This window comes from Theileria orientalis, chromosome 1 (assembly GCF_000740895.1).
Source record: "Theileria orientalis strain Shintoku DNA, chromosome 1, complete genome".
NCBI lineage: Eukaryota > Apicomplexa > Aconoidasida > Piroplasmida > Theileriidae > Theileria > Theileria orientalis.
Window position 1 is genome coordinate 2,050,015 of NC_025260.1, and position 17,438 is coordinate 2,067,452.

At 42.3% G+C, this 17,438-nt stretch overlaps 13 protein-coding genes across 13 annotated transcripts; 9 read left to right on the forward strand and 4 right to left on the reverse strand.

Moving 5' to 3' along the window:
- Positions 1-560: 560 nt before the first annotated feature.
- On the forward strand, positions 561-932 carry TOT_010000850 (conserved hypothetical protein; the record flags this gene model as incomplete). Its single annotated transcript, XM_009691400.1, has 2 exons — positions 561-675; positions 718-932. The coding sequence occupies 2 exons, from the start codon at positions 561-563 to the stop codon at positions 930-932; spliced, it is 330 nt and encodes a 109-aa protein (XP_009689695.1).
- A 9-nt stretch (positions 933-941) lies between these two features.
- Positions 942-3,773, forward strand: TOT_010000851 (uncharacterized protein; the record flags this gene model as incomplete). The annotated part of the gene is made up of 2 exons (XM_009691401.1): positions 942-2,110; positions 2,183-3,773. 2 exons carry the CDS (start codon positions 942-944, stop codon positions 3,771-3,773), a joined length of 2,760 nt encoding a protein of 919 aa, XP_009689696.1.
- A 389-nt stretch (positions 3,774-4,162) lies between these two features.
- Positions 4,163-6,491, reverse strand: TOT_010000852 (uncharacterized protein; the record flags this gene model as incomplete). The annotated part of the gene is made up of 6 exons (XM_009691402.1): positions 4,163-4,221; positions 4,313-4,577; positions 4,609-4,704; positions 4,736-5,512; positions 5,535-5,927; positions 6,267-6,491. 6 exons carry the CDS (start codon positions 6,489-6,491, stop codon positions 4,163-4,165), a joined length of 1,815 nt encoding a protein of 604 aa, XP_009689697.1.
- Positions 6,492-6,731: 240 nt separating this feature from the next.
- TOT_010001308 (exosome complex exonuclease) lies at positions 6,732-7,579 on the reverse strand (the record flags this gene model as incomplete). The annotated part of the gene is made up of 3 exons (XM_009691403.1): positions 6,732-6,901; positions 6,950-7,288; positions 7,321-7,579. The coding sequence occupies 3 exons, from the start codon at positions 7,577-7,579 to the stop codon at positions 6,732-6,734; spliced, it is 768 nt and encodes a 255-aa protein (XP_009689698.1).
- Positions 7,580-7,672: 93 nt separating this feature from the next.
- TOT_010001309 (proteasome subunit beta type) lies at positions 7,673-8,648 on the reverse strand (the record flags this gene model as incomplete). The annotated part of the gene is made up of 3 exons (XM_009691404.1): positions 7,673-7,947; positions 7,977-8,420; positions 8,507-8,648. The coding sequence occupies 3 exons, from the start codon at positions 8,646-8,648 to the stop codon at positions 7,673-7,675; spliced, it is 861 nt and encodes a 286-aa protein (XP_009689699.1).
- Positions 8,649-8,713: 65 nt separating this feature from the next.
- TOT_010000855 (uncharacterized protein) lies at positions 8,714-9,336 on the forward strand (the record flags this gene model as incomplete). The annotated part of the gene is made up of 3 exons (XM_009691405.1): positions 8,714-8,821; positions 8,855-8,922; positions 8,961-9,336. The coding sequence occupies 3 exons, from the start codon at positions 8,714-8,716 to the stop codon at positions 9,334-9,336; spliced, it is 552 nt and encodes a 183-aa protein (XP_009689700.1).
- A 198-nt stretch (positions 9,337-9,534) lies between these two features.
- Positions 9,535-12,412, forward strand: TOT_010001310 (conserved hypothetical protein; the record flags this gene model as incomplete). Its single annotated transcript, XM_009691406.1, has 7 exons — positions 9,535-10,367; positions 10,399-10,483; positions 10,561-10,708; positions 10,880-11,170; positions 11,347-11,526; positions 11,551-11,681; positions 11,735-12,412. The coding sequence occupies 7 exons, from the start codon at positions 9,535-9,537 to the stop codon at positions 12,410-12,412; spliced, it is 2,346 nt and encodes a 781-aa protein (XP_009689701.1).
- Positions 12,413-12,750: 338 nt separating this feature from the next.
- On the forward strand, positions 12,751-13,176 carry TOT_010000857 (conserved hypothetical protein; the record flags this gene model as incomplete). The annotated part of the gene is made up of 1 exon (XM_009691407.1): positions 12,751-13,176. The coding sequence occupies one exon, from the start codon at positions 12,751-12,753 to the stop codon at positions 13,174-13,176; it is 426 nt and encodes a 141-aa protein (XP_009689702.1).
- A 40-nt stretch (positions 13,177-13,216) lies between these two features.
- Positions 13,217-13,632, forward strand: TOT_010001311 (conserved hypothetical protein; the record flags this gene model as incomplete). Its single annotated transcript, XM_009691408.1, has 2 exons — positions 13,217-13,534; positions 13,567-13,632. The coding sequence occupies 2 exons, from the start codon at positions 13,217-13,219 to the stop codon at positions 13,630-13,632; spliced, it is 384 nt and encodes a 127-aa protein (XP_009689703.1).
- A 176-nt stretch (positions 13,633-13,808) lies between these two features.
- On the forward strand, positions 13,809-14,496 carry TOT_010000859 (conserved hypothetical protein; the record flags this gene model as incomplete). The annotated part of the gene is made up of 2 exons (XM_009691409.1): positions 13,809-14,225; positions 14,377-14,496. 2 exons carry the CDS (start codon positions 13,809-13,811, stop codon positions 14,494-14,496), a joined length of 537 nt encoding a protein of 178 aa, XP_009689704.1.
- Positions 14,497-14,660: 164 nt separating this feature from the next.
- On the forward strand, positions 14,661-15,536 carry TOT_010000860 (conserved hypothetical protein; the record flags this gene model as incomplete). Its single annotated transcript, XM_009691410.1, has 3 exons — positions 14,661-15,008; positions 15,039-15,184; positions 15,302-15,536. 3 exons carry the CDS (start codon positions 14,661-14,663, stop codon positions 15,534-15,536), a joined length of 729 nt encoding a protein of 242 aa, XP_009689705.1.
- Positions 15,537-15,684: 148 nt separating this feature from the next.
- Positions 15,685-16,738, reverse strand: TOT_010000861 (conserved hypothetical protein; the record flags this gene model as incomplete). Its single annotated transcript, XM_009691411.1, has 6 exons — positions 15,685-15,787; positions 15,829-15,904; positions 16,293-16,314; positions 16,348-16,477; positions 16,518-16,577; positions 16,611-16,738. 6 exons carry the CDS (start codon positions 16,736-16,738, stop codon positions 15,685-15,687), a joined length of 519 nt encoding a protein of 172 aa, XP_009689706.1.
- Positions 16,739-16,949: 211 nt separating this feature from the next.
- Positions 16,950-17,363, forward strand: TOT_010000862 (uncharacterized protein; the record flags this gene model as incomplete). The annotated part of the gene is made up of 1 exon (XM_009691412.1): positions 16,950-17,363. The coding sequence occupies one exon, from the start codon at positions 16,950-16,952 to the stop codon at positions 17,361-17,363; it is 414 nt and encodes a 137-aa protein (XP_009689707.1).
- Positions 17,364-17,438: the final 75 nt, after the last annotated feature.

The following is a 17,438-nucleotide window of genomic DNA, read 5'->3' on the forward strand; positions in this document are numbered from 1 at the left end:
TTCGACGTCTCTAAACCCAAGGTTTGTCAGTGGCTCTTCATGTAGAAGTCCGTTTTTTATTCTACATTTCAGATACGCTGACGCAAGTGACCTACACTTCGTAGAGTTACCGTTGAACGATTTTATACACTCTAGGTACTTGTCACTGCTATGCTTGCAAAGACCTTCGTGGTCTAGGGGGAATGATCCTCGGTCTGGTGGAGTAGGTCTTAATCTTTTCGAAACTCCAACTGTCATAAAATGCTAAACAAAATACACATGTCGGATTTTAAGCAAAAAAATAAAGAATGATTGTGGAATCACTGACAATGGCCTATAGAGAGAAGCCACAATTAAAAAATGACATAATTCACAGACAAAAATAAAAACTAATACTTTAATTTTATAATTAATAATTTAATATATTGATCTGTAATCTCATTATTAATTTACACCCAAACCCTATATGCATCTACATAACACTTCTTTCATAATCATTTAAAGTCTGTAATATATTAAATCCTATAAATAAACTTCAGAACACACACAAAAATTAATGTATAATATCATTGACTAGTATCATGTATATTGTTGGTTGGTTGAAAGTATTAGTACTTTCGCTTTTCCTTTCATTTAGTTCCAAATCAAATTTAGCTTTTTCAAAAGATACAGATAAAGTACCACCTAATAGTTCAGGTTTGTCGTCTATCTATGCTTTAATATAATAAATTTATTTAGAAGGATTAGTAATACGACTGAAGAAGGGCCTTAACACCTTCACAGATTGCAGCGTCGACAGATTACTGGAACACTGCGACAAAGAGACAACCAAAAATTTCGAATGCTTCAGATCCTTGGGAGAATGTATTTCCCTGGGCTTTAAAACAGCCTTGTTAAAGGAGAAGGCCAAAGAAGAAAAAAAAGAAGCACCAAAACAGAAAGAGGAGTTGTAATATATTTAAATGTGCAATTATTCAGTAATTAAGTATTGTTCTGTGTATGAATCGAACACAAGAGTTACTTTGACCGAGGAGTCGGGAAGATGCGTTGTCTTCGAGAAGAACGAGTGCGCAGTAAGAACGTTCGAATCGCACACGGACGACTCGGACTCGAAGTTCCTGTTCAACTGCTACGGAGTGCTGGGATCGATCAGTTTCCTGGAGAGAAGGTACCTAGTGCTGATAACGGAGGCTTCGAAGTGCGGAAGGCTCCTGCTGGAGCACGACGTGTACTCAATAACGTCGCAGAAGCTGATACCGCTGTTTCACCCAGTGAGCCTGAGCGCGGAGGAGAGGGATTTTGTGCGCGTGTTTAACGAATTTGACATTTCGAACAACTTCTACTTCAGCTACACGTATAACCTGGCAAACACACTGCAGTTGAACCTGAGTTACAAGTCGCAGCTGCTGGAGAGCGGGGATAAAAACGGCTCAGAGTGGATGATCTTTGACCCAGCACTGATGAACCAGAAGTACTGCTACAACTACTCGCACAAGCTGGACCTGTGCGGAGTAAGCGAGGAGTGCTTTAACCTGTCATTGTCGGTGATCCACGGCTACTTCTCGGAGTCGGCGTTGAACGTGAGCGGAAGGAGCATGACTTTCAGCCTCGTGTCAAGAAGGTCACGCTTCTTCTCAGGCACAAGGTACAGGAAGCGAGGGATAACGGGGAGCGGATACGTGGCGAACGACGTGGAGACGGAGCAGATACTGCACGACTGGGGAGTGACGAGCTCAGCGTCGTCGTTTGTGCTCATGAGAGGCTCTATACCAATATTCTGGTCTCAGGACCCGAACGACTCGTTCCTAATAAAGCCGCCGATCATATACCCGCACAACGACCCGACGAACTCGAGCGCGAGAGCGCACTTTAAGCAGATACTGAGCCGCTACGGGGCGCCAGTGGTGGCCCTGAACCTGCTCTCAGACAACCCGTACACCGAGGAGGGAAACCTGTCGGAGCGCTACAAGAACGTGGTGGAAGAGCTGAACAGTGAGCTGCCGACGTTTCTGAAGATCATGTACTTCTCAAAAAACATAAAGTCGCTGCTGGAAAAGGGCGTGGCAAAGCAGGTGCTGAAGGAGGTGGTGGACGTGGTGCTCGAAAGGATTAAACTGTTGTACATACCGCAGTTTACAGGTAGGAATGGAACATTCATCTCAGGTAACAGCTCTAGTACTAGCACTAGCACTAGCACTGACAGTACCAACACAAGTACCGACACCAACAGCAGTACCGACACCAACAGCAGTACCAACACCAACAGCAGTACCAACACATCCAATAAAAATTTAATACTACAAACGGGAGTGATAAGAGTAAGCTGTTTGGACTGCCTAGACAGGACGAGTTCGTTCTCAAAGCACCTATCGCTGAGGATATTTAAGCACCAATTGGAACTGATAGGAATCAACGTTAACTATGAACATTCGACGTGTTTAATAGCTAACTACACGCCCAAACAGGTCGCGTTCCACACAGGTAGAGAGCAAGGCACTGGAAGCGAAGTCAGCTTCGACGACACAGTGAGCAGAAGCGGCTCAGAAGGAAACGCAAGCTCACTGAGAGAAGAGACGATAATAGCAAGTGACTACTTCGGGTTCAACCAAGTGAAGGGGGCTCTGTTCGAGCTTATAAAGAGCAGGTACGAGCAGATGTGCGACGAGCTGTCGATGCAGTACGCAGGAAGCAAGGCACTTAGGAAGTACGAAGGAAGAAGCAGAGTGATCAGCATGTCCAGAGAGCTGTTTACGACGGTGAGGAGAAGGTACCGGAGCTTCTTCGAGGACACAAAGATACAGGAGCAGACCAACTTCTTTTTGTACTCGAACGCGCTCTCGCACTACTCGCAAATCGGGGTGAACGTCCTCAAGAACGACCTCGACGACCTGATTCACTTTTCGCGAATACCAATAGAGTTCAACAACACGGACGCACTCATTTTGGCGCTGATAGTGTACAAGTCGCGAGTGATGAGTCTGAAGAAGAGTCTGATGGGATCAGACGCATCGGGGTCACCAGGTACACCTGATGGCTTGGAGCAGTTGTTTGCAAAGGACGCTCTTGAGGTTACTGACGACGCTGAGTGTGGAATTTCCAGTTTTAACACTCCGCAGTGCGACTTCAAGTACCCAGTCTACAGCGACTACTTCAGCCTTGTCTTGGATAAAATGGCTGAAATTAACAACGCCACCAGCTCAGCCACCCCTATTGTCGCTGATACTCACAGTGCTAACAAGGCCACCCTTAACAGCACTGCTCGTACCAGCCTTGACACTAACACTAACACCAACCTTGACACCAACACTAGCCGTGCCAATGCGATTGCTACAGACACTGACAACAACACCACTGACTATACTCACAGCAACACCACTACTCATCCTGAGTGCTGTAGCATACTCGATGCTGTAGAAGTTAAGAAGAAGGCGCTGGCGATCATACTCAATAACCATCTGACTATGCAGGATCAGCCTGAGTCCGAGTACACAGACCTGAGCCTATACAAGCCTGCCGACAAGGTCATTAACGTCGTCAACTCTGAGCCCATACAAGATTACAGCGGTGAACTCTCAATGAGTCCATCGATAATCACCAGCTGCAGTGTACACTCTGAAAGCACAGGGGCACCTGATAACAACGCCATATCACCAAACGGACTATCACTCAAGGAACACCGGCACGACTACGCCATGTTCCTAATGCCGACCTACACGTACAACAAGGACCAGTGGTCTCTTGAGCCCAGGTGCGACATACTTTCACTGAAACAGTTTATCGAAATCACATCGTAATATCCACACACTTGTTATTACACATTCGTTATTACAGTTATTCGTTTTTTCACACTTGTTATTACATCCGTTATTACAAGCCTAGACATAGAAAATCTCTGTATCCATATGTACTCTTATCACACTAAGCCTTCCTCTTATATCCATTCGTGCGCATAGTGTTCCCATGTTTTACATAATATCCTTTTATATATTACCTATGTATTTACGTACACAAAGTATAGTAAATAACGTGAATTTACTGATGTCCCCGTGTGTAGCATCAATTTGGAATAGTTAACCCGCGTCCTTGAAAATATTGGATTGACAGAATAATTTCGAGTATCTTTGAAAGTGCAGCATGCCTGAGACAATCCTATTCATCCTAAGAATGTCATCAAGTCTCACACTTACTGAAGACCACTGTCACTGAGTGATGATATGAATTTCGACAGCCTATCCTCCAGATCTAACAAGCGAATTAGTCTTCAAGGAAACAGTAATGGCATGGGTAATAGTATCAATAACAATAGCAAGAGCGGTGCGTAAATATGAAATACCTTGTGCGTTCTTGAATAAGTTGTCATTGTTAAAATTATATTTACATACATCGTACTTTTCATCGACAAACGATAGCAAACATGAGCTTTTGATGATCGCAATTGCAACTATTTCGTTCGGAGTGTACTCGACGCACAGCTGAGTCTTGTAAAAGTCGGTTACCAGCAGGGTAACCACCTGCTCCAGCTTCCGACAGTACTCCTGATTATCCATGAGGTCGTCGGCCATGGACAGCAGGAACAACTTACAGTAGGGGCTTATAAACTGAATAATAAAATGTGCGCAAGCAACTTACAGAATCGGGGAGTGGAATCGGACCGATGAAGTAGTCCAGTGCGTGCAGAATCTGGTTCTCCCGGTCCAGGATTTGCGACCTCAGCGTCTTTACTTCCTAAGCGTGCACGTGAAAGTCGTAAACCTACTTCTCCGCTGTCCTGCAGCATCCAGGATGAGACTGACATGTTATCGGTTTTCTTTGAGCTCTGGAGTACTATGATTTTGTACAGCGTGACGCTCAGGTCGTACAGCTTCTTCGTCGACCTCACGAGGCCTATTTCGTCCTCCTTGTACTTCCAGGCCAGCAGCACGCAGGCTGCCGCGGTCAAGTACTGGTCGTCCCACTTCAAAAACTTCCTCCGCCGCTTGCCCTTTCCTGCTACAACGTAGTGCTTCGTGGCGCGCCACTTCCTGCTGGCGTTCTTGTAGAGCTGAAGGTACACGAGCGCGGTGAGGAGCGTGGGCAGGGATAGGCCCAGTTTGTGGCAAAAGATGTATATTGTGTCCGCGGCCCTTATGGACGACCTCTCCTCGTAGAACTCCCAGCCGATTTTATAGTACGGAGTGTCGCATACCAAGTTAAGCTTCGACATAAAGCTCGATTTAATTCTATCCTTGAGAGAAGCCTTCAGAGACTCCTTTTCAGACTCAGCGTTGACCTTTTCAGCGTTTTTTCCGGCAGCTTCCACTTTCCCCTCCTCTTCGAGCACACCCTCGGGCTCAGCTTCGGGCTCAGGTTCCGAACGCTTTCTCCTTCGTTTCCGCCTGGATTCCTCCTCTGATTTAAGTTTGTATGCGTCGCTCTTCCTTTTGGAAGGCGGCATGGCTCCTGTATAGTATAATACAAAAATAATAAACACTGACACAACATGTATATAGGGATAAAACATATTACTATTCATCACCATTTTTAAATCATATAACTTAGTTGATCAGGTAAACAACCATCAGCCCTAAAATTCCTAGGATTCCGGCTTGCTTGAATGAAGAGGTAAGCTCCATGGTTTCCTTTGTTCCGTCCTTCTTTGAACATACACAGCTGGCGGAGAATGGCTTGTTCGCCTTTCCAGTGATAACGTGGAACACGTTAGGCTTTGAGGGGAATTTTTCTGACTCGTTGGTCACGGTTGCCTGTGCAAATAGGGACTCTATCTTCACAACTCCGTCTTCAGTTTTTACTTCACCTGGGCACATCGGGGGGTCCGAAGTTCCATCACACGCATACAGGAAGGCATCGAATTCTTCATTTAACTTCACGGTACACACGGTTTTGTCTCCCTTGATTTCGCCGAATGGCTTAACACCAAGATCCAATTTATCGTAGAAGTTACATCCGTCCTTGACTATCTTCTTTTCTTCTTTTCCCTTCAAGTTGATGTCGGTGGCTGGCTTTGAAGGTTGAATTGAAGCTGACGATATAGGCGTTCTAATAGAGTCTGTGGTCTTTGTACCGGTGTCCAGACTAGCAGCAGGACCCAACGGCTTTCCATCTTTGCCTTCACCTTGTCCAGATTTGTCGCCAAGATCCGATGCCACATCCTTAGTGTTTCCTTCTGGTCCATGTGTGCTGGTAGTAGTTGTGGTAGTTGTGGTTGAAGTTCCACTGCTTGCCTCTGAACCAGATGTTTGACCACCGGATGCTGAAACTGCAGGGCCTGCCTCTGATACAGGTGTGACGCCAGTACTTGAGGCTGGAGTTTTACCGGCTCCATCTCCTTCAGAAACAACTGGAGTATCACCGGTTGCTTGTACAAGTGGAGACGCTCCATTACCCAAATCAGTTTCAGCATTACCGCCTACCGGCGGAGGAACTTCTTCATCCCCTGTGGCTAGTGAGTAGTACTTGCCATTCTCAACTGCCAAGCATAAAATAATGCCGTACAATATCTTAGTCAACTTCATCGTGAATACTCTGTATTTTATTAAAATTTATTTTGAATGTGTGCTTTGAATTTATATTAATATTTAATGATTTACGGACCTTTTGAATCAATAGACTTCATTGGTACCCAGCTGTGATCTTAGTTGCATTCTCTCGGCTACTCGATGGGCACACCCGAGTCAACTGGGCAGAGGAAGGGCAGCCACGGCCGTTAGCTAACACATACAACAAGTTTAGAGACATTAGTTGAGTTACAGAAGTCACTGTTTAGCTTCAGCTGATGTATAATAGCTACTTAGCGACTCTTTTCTTAGTTTATTAAAGGTACCAGAAAACTCGACTGCAGCATTCCTCGCTAAATTTTTTATCAATTTCAGTGAGTTTCCATAGGATCCAGAGCCCGAATCAATTGTTATTAGCGATACATTGCCTAAAGCAGTTTAAATGTCCGCTCATGTTTGCGTAACTATCAACACACCTGTGTCTGGGTCACACAGCATCGTCAGCGAGGTTTCACAGTAGCTCCTGCTTTCATAGTCCGTAGGGTCCAAGATTACTCTTTCTTGGCGGTCTTCCTCCTCTCCAGTCCTACATATGCCCACTGAAACTGCAAACGGCACTTGCAGCATCTCTATTCCCGATAGTGACAGACAGATGACGAGCGCGTTCAAACACACTGATAGTAGTCCTCCCGAGTCCTCGATTATTTGAAGTCTCAGCGATAGATTTACTTTTCCTAGCCTGTCTCCCTTTACTACCCTCTGCATAACCTTGACCAATACCGCCTCCATTGCCCTAATTGACGATCTGATCGGGCCTGCGGGGAATTCATCTGTAACAGCGTCATACCTGATTGCGGCCTCACGAAAACTTCCATGTACGGCTTGTGGAAACTACCTATTGTGTTTTTCGACCTAGGTTCGTGTGAAAACATCAGCAGAGCTACTACTGAGGTTCTTCCTCCGATGCCTGTCAAGATTCCATCTTCGTTTTTAATGTTACCAACTACTACTTTACAAGAGGGCCCCGATTTAAGCGGATTCAGTTGAAAATAAAAAGGTCTGAGTGAGTGATTCGACCTACTGTCTATTCTACTAAATTTGGGCATTATTCATTATAATTTAGGTATGGAATCACAGCAGATGGGGAGCAGAGATGTGTAGCTTATAAATAAACGGGAAAAGATTAAAGTTAGAGTCGTTTAGTCTAAATCAATCTGATCCACTACTACGTGCTTTTTAATATGTTCTATGTGTTCTCTGAGGTATGCGGTGGTTCCTAGTGGCAGTTTGTCTTCGGTAGGTGCGTAGGTCCTCTGGCACACTCTCTTATACGTTCTAAAGTGATTAGATCCTTCCTTGTCCAAAACCACAACATCCACGTTTCCACCTGAACCCAAATCGTTGGTGATTCCGGCACTGATAGCCTTCACAACCAAGTTAGTCGCCTCCTCGACGCTCATTCCATCAAAATAACCTAATAAATATGTAAATATAACAACAAACCTTCTTCCAAAACACTCATGGCATTAAGTGAACCTGATCCCATAGTACAGAATGGAAGGGAGTCCGATGACCCATGAGGGGAGACCGAAAATAGGTGTGGCCCTGTGTAATCGACTCCACCTATAATTAAAGCACATTGTTTATACCCCTGATATTTAAACAGCTCATGAACCAACATGGATAAACACATTTGAACTCTGGGCTGCTTTTTTGTATTTAATCTACGAAGTTCAATATTGTTAGCCAACCACAATGTTGTATGTTCAAGATCAGCAGCAACTCCTGCGCCAGCACAGTAGATATTATCAGCTATCTTATGTAGTTTTGAGCAGTTTTTGTCTGCAACGATAATCCCTTGAGTAGCTCTCGTATCCGCGGCTAAGACGACGGCATCCTTTGCCATAACACCGCATATAGTGGTTCCGGTTTTCAAGTAGTTATGGCCTATATTACATGATAAAACAAATATTTATTAAGGGTAATCTAATATAACGAGGATGTTAGTGTAAGTGCCAAACTTTCTATTATACCTTTTATACAATCTTTGATTCTAGCATTTCTAGAATAGTTTGAAAAGTCCAAACTTCCCTTCTGAGACATATAAGTGTTTATATAATCGTAATTCATCCTTGAATTACAAATATTAAAGTAGCAAATATTGTGTAATGACAAATTCAATGTTTACACAGTGGGGAATAAAAATACATAAATTAAACGATATTTAACCTATTGTACCAATGATGATGCTGGAATATAAAAAGGAGCCCTGTACTCATAATAGTTTCAATTTAGCGACTAGTTTATTCTGCAATTGTGGGATTCCATTAGGAAAAAGATATCGAAACGTATTTTTATATATTAGTCATATTTATGTTTAGTTCCCATGCTATCACCTATTCTGTGAAGAATGTATAAATAAAGATGATTCGAACACTAAGTGCAAAATGTTAGTTATATATAGATAGTCATTTACTTGTAATTTAGGTGTGAATCACTTGTGGAAATAGTGGAGGAACTTCACCCTAATGAAGAAATCTTTATCTGTACAGTTCCAAACTGTAAACAGGGATTCTTAAATTTTCCAAGCCTAAAGGCCCACGCAAAAATATCGCACTCAGTAAACATTGATACCATCGAAGAATTTTATGAAAAATTCGGAGATTTGGATGTACCAATACCAAATTCTAATCTAGTCACGATCGAGAAAAACAGGTTTAAGCAATCAAAGGGGAAAAGGAATGGTAAGTCTTCGTCTCCTGACATAGCAGACCGTGATTCCACCTTAACAAAATCTCCAAAAACTGCCAGGAAGGATGACAAAACAGAAGATAAACAAGATAAACTGGAAATATTGATGTAATATAGATTATAATATTTAATGTAATATGATATTAATACACACTATTTTTATTGTGTGATGAACTCACACACGTGTGATTTGTAATATTAAGTTGATTTCACTCATATTTTAAAACATACTCTAATACATAGCATTAAACATCATAAAAATAATACATTTTATCATTTGGAACCATTTTTATTGTAGTAACATACATACATGGATTTTGGATCTAAAGAATTCAAAAACGTATCAAACGGTGTAAAAAGAAGTTTTGATACAATTAATTCTGATTATAAACCAGATGTTAACGCAACTCATCCACCGAAGAAGTTTGGATTCAGTTCAGCTTCTAAATTGAACGAGGCGAGTAAGCATGAACCAGAAGATCTCTCATATTACAAACATTATAAAGCGGACGAAAGGGTACTAAGTAGCCACTGGCTATTTTCAGATGAGTCGCCAAAGAAGAATTTGTCTGAAACGTCAAGCATCGCACCACTTAACCAGAATTCAATAGTAACAACGAGAGTGCCCTCAATTGACGTTGTCAAAGGATTTAAACTGGCATCCGGAAAACAATTTGATGGAGTAAATCTACAGAAAAAGAACCATTTTAGGAAGTTATTGGGACTAGATGACGAAGATTTTAGCACAAATGAGAGGAACTTTAAGCTTCCGACAAGCAGATACGACCCGTTTCATCCACCAAAAACGTTCAGATCAGCACAGTCAACGAACGTGTACGAAGATTCGTACATGGACACACAGTCATTTAGCCAGTCGACAACGGGGGCTCACACACCGAGGAGCCTGTCGTACATAGAAGCGTGGAACAGCGTGTGCAAATTCACAAAGTGTTCCACGTCGAACATGTCGCCTGGCCTGCTGTCGATACTGTGGAGGCAGTACGGCAACCCGTTCAAGGTAGAAGGGTCGAACGCAGAGTACTACAAGTACCTGCTCTACACGCACGAAAATGACTTCGTGTCACTGGGAGGAGTACGAGAGATAGAGGCCTGTTTCAAAAAATTGTTGCCAAACCTGACCGGGTGAGCGAAAAAGTGATAAACAAATGTTTAGAAAAAGTGATTTGTTCGATGAGGAGTGGATTATGGACAAGTACAGGGTTCTGACCCTGAGCTCATGTAGAAGATACAGAAAGAAGGTACTGCTTAAATAAGCTAAGAATAGAGTACCATATGACATATACGATACGATTTGATAAAGCCATGCCACGTGTAGGTTGTTAAACTGTACCAAAAGAGTAGCCTGGAAGATGCAATAGCCAACGTACCACTGCCAAATCCAATCAACGTTCTAAAAATGCTACTAAGATGCGCAAGGAAAGAAATGTCTGGAGAAGCATCGATAGTAAAGAAGATATTTCAAGGTAAGACTACATCTAACATCAAGTGATAAAAACTAATCAACATTAGTTAAAGTTTATAAAAACAAGCTAGTAAAAATACACCAATCAATAACAACTAATCAGTAACAATTGAATGTGATCAAAATAGACAAATAATAATACAAGTTAACTATAAATCAATAATTAAAACAGGTGAAAAGAGCCCAGACGTTCCCGTTGTATTAAGAGTACAGGAATACGACCGAACGAATGCATATTTGACAAACGGATATGAGCTTTACACGTGTGTCTTGGCAGACAACCAAATTAGAAACATGTTCGACTCAAATAAGATATCTGAAGGATCGAAAATATTAATACAAGGAATAGTTCACAAGGAAAAAAACGGAGAAAATTACATAATTTTGAGTTACAATGCAATATCTAGAGCGTCAAACAGACACATAGGCCTTCAGCCTAAGCACACGAATGTGAACATAAGGGGTAAGCACGTAGAGTACCAAGTCATGTTTGTACCCACTACTTGCGTAAGATTAGTAAAACAGGCCTATACTGGTCGCAACAGGGTATTAAAACTCTAATACCGTTGGTGTAAGCCTGCTTTTCCAGCTTAATTCACACCTCTTAATCAGACTAAACTGACCAATATGCACCTTTAGACTTATCGGTAACTGGAGGAAGAGTATCACGAGTGGAAATCGTAGTACTGAGGAACTTGCCCATCGTCTACAAGATATGCTACAAGTGCCCAGAAACATCGGAGAGAAGGCACCTGTTGCTATCGGAAAGGGAGTACATGAACATGACCGATAACATGGATTCGGAGCTGCTAGGTAATAGTTGAGGCTGTTACAGCACTTTAGGGCTAATAGAGCGCGTGTCGACGCAATTCACAATGTTCGCAGTGGACGCAGCCTTCATGAACGGGAGCGTGGTCGGAGACAGGCTCGAGTGGCTTCTGAGAAGGTCGTGTGTCCACATCGACTTCGTAAACGTAAGTTCCGCAAACTGGCCTCATAAAGCTGCGACTAACACCAATTACCTCAGGTGGACGACACCGTATCCTACTTCCTCAAGCCACTGACGCGACTTGTGCTGACCAACACGGCAATAACGCACCTGGGAAACGACTTCATATACCGCGCAAACTCTGACGCGAAGGCAGTGAAGCTGTCCTGCACTGAGTACACGAAGCTGGAAATAGTGGAGAACAGCGTTAAGATACCCGCGGAGGTCCTAGCCGGCAACGAGCTCGCTCGAATTCTCTTCAACAAGCTGCCCACGCTGTCACTTCCCGAGGACTCGAACGACCTGAACGAGTTCAACAGCGTTATCTACGAACGCGACGCCACCGTCCCCTTCCTAGGGCAAATCTGCGACCTGAACGGCGTGATAATACACGTGGGCGAGCTGGAAACATCCCAGAAATACTGCTTCCTGAGGTTCTTCATGCTCACCTCAAGGCTGCACCTGGCGTGCGTAAAGGTGAATTACAAGAACCACATCTCCCAGAACGACAGGCTCTCGCTGGTCAGCGAGATCAGATCAGTGGAAAGGAGACTGAAATCGCTGGTGGTCAAGTTCGATTACCAAGGCAAGGGCCCGGAGGACGAGGAAGCAAACATGTTCCACAGCGTTAACAACGCGCAGTATACGGGTTACGACGGCGAAAACGGAATCTACAACTTCCAGACTGGATGCGAACACGTAAGAATCCACGTTTAACAGACGTTTAGATGCTCTTGAGGGAAAGCCGCGTGCTGAGCGACCTGCAAAAGTGTTTCAGCGAAAAAAATCTGCTTTTCAAAACGTCGAACCTGTGGCTGTCTGCAGTCGGATACGACCAGCTGGGAGACACACACCTGGAAGATATTTGCAAAATTTTCTTTAAAACAATCAAAAGCAACTACAACAAAATCTATAAACTGCTGCAGCTGAAGTAGGAAGGAGCAGCGTGAAAAAGGCAGCAGAGGGAGCCAAGGCAATGTGTAATCTGATGGCTCAAACCCCCATATATATAGACCATTTATTCATATTTAAATCACCGATAGAATACAAATGAGATGTTATACACACCATACCTGGCAGTAGCGTTGTGTGTTGTTTTTGTAGGAGCGAAAGATACGAAACCGAAGCAGAAGGATAGGAGCCAATTAAAAAATTTAGTAACACTAGATCTAATCAACAACATAAGGCACATATTCAGTTTAGTAAACAAAGAGGGAGCGGCTGAACTATCGAAGGAAATAATAAGGGAGAATCCGGGAAAGGGAGAACTTTTAGACTATTCATACAAGAAACTAAAGAGATCTGCCTTCGTGGGAATAGGATCAAGGTGTATTTGTAAATATCTTACCTGTAACATACCAATTTGTACAGCAGCTTGCCTAGAAAAACAAGAAAAGGGGAAAGAACCGTTCGATTGCCTAGAGTGCTTCGGAGAGTGTTTACCAGTGTTAATGAGGTGTTTGTCAGGACATGAACACTAAAATGAAGTTCATAGCGTTTTTGGCAGTTTTGTTAATAAAAATGGCAGTATCGGAGGAATTAGAGGAGGTGATAGGAGTGTTGGAAGGCAAGTTCGAAAAGCCGGACATAAGGTCAACAATTGAAAACCTAATGGACGAGTACGAGTTCTCAGACAAGGCAGTGGTGGGAGCGTATAAGCGCTGCAAGGACGAAAAGGTCGAGGACGCAAACCTGATGTCGTGTTTCATAGGAGGGCTGTACAGGGAAAAAATACTGGAAAACCACAAAATTATGCTCTGCGCCTCGGAATACTTCTCAGGAACGTACATGGACTGCTTCCTAACGTGCTTCGAAAACTACACACCAGAGTGTTTGACAGTAAGTTTAAAAAATTAACGCGAATCATTTAGTGTGCGGGAGAACATTTACCGAATCTGATAGACTGTATGCTAGGACTTCCATACGAGTTCCAATAGAAGAGACAAAGAAGAACAAATTTGTAAAAATAATCTCTTAAATACATACATAGCGAGTGTAACGTAGCACCATTTATTGAGTGAATATGATGCATCCCTAACAAAATTGTTGGAAGGATCAGAAAATATAAATTTTAAATTCAGAAAAAACACCAATAAAACTGTAAAATAACAATATGAATGGAATCATAGTAGTCGTAATCAATATAGCAGTACTGCTGAAACTGAAGCAGGTAGAATCAGTAAACGAAGAGGGGGGACAGGAACAACCGAAACATTACCTGTCGAAGGAAGAAGTGATGGAAATGCTGCAAGACTCAGTAAGATCGTTGATAGAGGCGGACGGAAGCGACTCGAACGATGATCAGAAGTTGCTGAGGTACTTCACAATGGTGAAGTCACTGGGATACTGTATGGCAGGAGGAGAAATGAAAAAGCATGAGCTCGTGACGTGTTTGAACACAGTCATAGGGGAGCTAGGAATAACGCCGCCGGCTCCGTTCATGAAGTGCCTGGGCGAATACATAATGTGCTCCAGCAGAGTGTGTTTCTCATCAGTCCTGGAAAAGAAGGCAGACAGCGAAACATCGAAGGTAAGAAAGAAATGAGAATATGTTAATGAAATATACAGTTGAGGCAAAATATATAATAACCGAGTAGCTTATTATAACATCAAATCATAACCCATAATTATGCTTAGTGTATGGTCAAATGCCTTCCCAATGCAGTGTTGTGTATTAGTAGAGGAGGACCAGTCCCACTAAGATTCAAAGGAGTGTGAAAAGAGGAAATATATGTAAAATACTGTTTAGTGTGTATACCATATCTAAACTGTGTTCTCACAGCCAAATAAGAACTACATGAAATCAATGTAATAATCAACACAAAAGTATACACATTTAGAATTATAAACCGAATCTTTTACAGAATAGAGCTTGGTTGCCACACCGAAGCAATTAGCCCTACAAGAGCTACATCAGTAAATATATTTATCAGCATTAAATCAGGTTTTATCGCACATTGGAACAATGTACAAGTTAAAATTATTATACTGCGTCGTCCTTCTGTCGACAATCAGAGCATATTGCTACTCGTTTGACGATTATCAAGCGAACACAGCCGCTATCTTACATTTATTGAGCAAGGAAGACTCCAATAAACACCTCGTGAACACAGTAGTGGACTGTATGGGAAAAACATTCACGTCTAAAGGTAAATCGACAGATTTCTTAAGATGTGTCAACGACTTGATGCACACGGACGATTTGACAAACACAGACGATATTAGATACATAATTGGAAATTACGCAGCAAGAGCGTCAAAACTGTTAGTCAAATGCTATATTAAGAAGGATGACCTCACATACTGCTTGAGAGTAAGTTGAAACAATAATTTTAAACCTTAGGCGTTCGGAGACTGCCTTCCACTGATGCTCAGAGGCCTGTTCGGCTACGACGTGCACAAGAGGAACTGCAGGCGTCTGATTAACCTGCCGAAGTACGACAAGGAGGACGACTACTACAGGGACGAGGAGGAAGAGATGCTCGACGAGTACGAATACGACGAGGACTACGACGACGAGTACGGCGACTACGACGACTACGATTATGACGAGTACGAAGAAGAGGATGAGACTGACGAGGACATGGACGGAATGATTTCGGACAGGAGTAAAGAGGGAAGGGAAGGAGAGTCGGTAGGAGAAGGCTCAAGGAGCCCAGCAGAGAACTCAGAAGCAGAAGCAGCATCTCCAGTAGATACGTCAGAATTTTCAGCAGCAACATCAGCTGCAGCATCGCCTGCAGAGAAAATGACAACTCAGGGCGAGGGTGACCCGGAAACGAGTCAAGATAAAGGAAGCGAGTCAGACGATAGCATAGAAGTCATTTCAGACCAAGAGTAGCCAGGGGTCCTAAGCCCGACCAGAGATCCACAGCAAATCACTCAGTCAATTGTATCATATAACCAAGAGGAAGACAGTAACTTTTATTAGCAAGTGTAACCATCCACTAGTTCAATATTTTAAAACCACTTCATTACACGTTCTATAATTACTTGCTGCGAACCCTCTCGGCCATGAGGTACCCCTCAGAATAGAGGCCCAGAGGATCACCAACACAAAATTGAGCACTGTTGGTCCTAGTAACAGTGTCCCTAAAAAGTTGAATTAGGTGAAAGGGAGTACATAAACAAACCTGTCGAAAATGTTATTATTGTTCTCCTTATAAAAGCCTATGGTAAAGTAGTCGCAGTTGAGCCTTTGGCATTCCCCTAGGCAAGAATGTGACAGTAACATGGATGTATGCAATCTGTTGATAACAGAAAAGAGTGTCAATTGATATCAGTCAGTAATAGTGTTAGTGTGTGTTAATAAGTGTTAGTGGTAGTTAGGGTTGAGGTATAGTAGTTGAGCCAAGATTGGAGATGGCAATAACAAGATCACATCAAACAAAATCAGTAAACAAAAAACTAACTTGCAGCCTCAGAATAGGAGGAAAGAGGTTCCAAATGACCGATAAGTTGACCAGACTTACAAATTCCTAAACACGGGAAAATATTAAAAGCAACGGGGAGATTAGTGTACCTTTGCGATTAGACTTGATGTTGTACAAATGAATATCATCACCTAATACTAGAGGAATAAACGGCTAAAACAAACACATATCAACCTTAATTGAGACCTAAAAAGCAGTATAAACAGCGAAGGAACAAACCAGTCCATTATTTATGGGATAAAGAGCACTTAAGTTGGCAGAGAAACACAACTTTGAGTTACCATGAGTTTCATTGTACACATCATACTCAGCGACCCTTACATAAACGCAGTTTAAATCAAAAGCACATCTGAATGAGATTTTGAGGTGAAAACACTCAAGTAAATAACCTCTTTAAGGCGTCTTCATAGGAGTAGGAATCGACGGATTCCTTTTGGCACTGAGCAGAGCTGAAAAATCAAATAAAACTGAAATTCACTTACACATCATTGAGATGTAGAAAATTATTGTTTACAGGGTAGTTATATAGACACTTGACGAGTTTAGCATCATACACACTGAATATAAAAGGAATGGAACAAAATAGAATATTAAAATAAAAAATAAACATTTGCAAGGAAACTGTGAATTGTTTATAAGTACAGAATATGGTTAAAAATATTGGATAAATGTGAAAAAGAAAAAAGTCGATGTGTAGAATACAACGATGGGGGTTGAATAGTATTAGTATTCCATTATTGTAGACCAATACATGTTTTTTATTCACAAAAACCGCTGTGGAATATACCTTTTAAATATGTATCAATAAACTGATTGTTTTAATGGAGCCGGAGCTAGACTATGAAAACATAGATTCCATTTGTCATTTTAAGTCAAAAAGATATAATAAACAGTCTGAGAAGAACAAACACGGCCAAAGGATAGTCTTCCTATTAAAATCAGCAGAATTTTTCGCATTGAGTAATCCGAGCCTCAGCAGATCATACATAAAAGAGCTAATAGAGATTTGCGAAAAGCATTTGATAAGACTGAAGCCCGTCGCCAAGAGAAAATTTTGTAAGGGCTGCTATTCATACCACGTCGATGGGTTAAACTCTGTATACAGGAGTGACCCCAAACCCCTGGATTCCAAAATCAAAGCTAGTACCGGTGAGTCTGGGCCAACTAAGGCGAATCTGGCCACCATATCGTGCTTAATATGCACAAGAACCAGGAGATATAACAATGTAAAATAGTTGTAAAATAATATTTTGATCTTAAATGGGCGACCAATGGCGTTTGCCTACGTTTTACACACTTGTTCATGCACA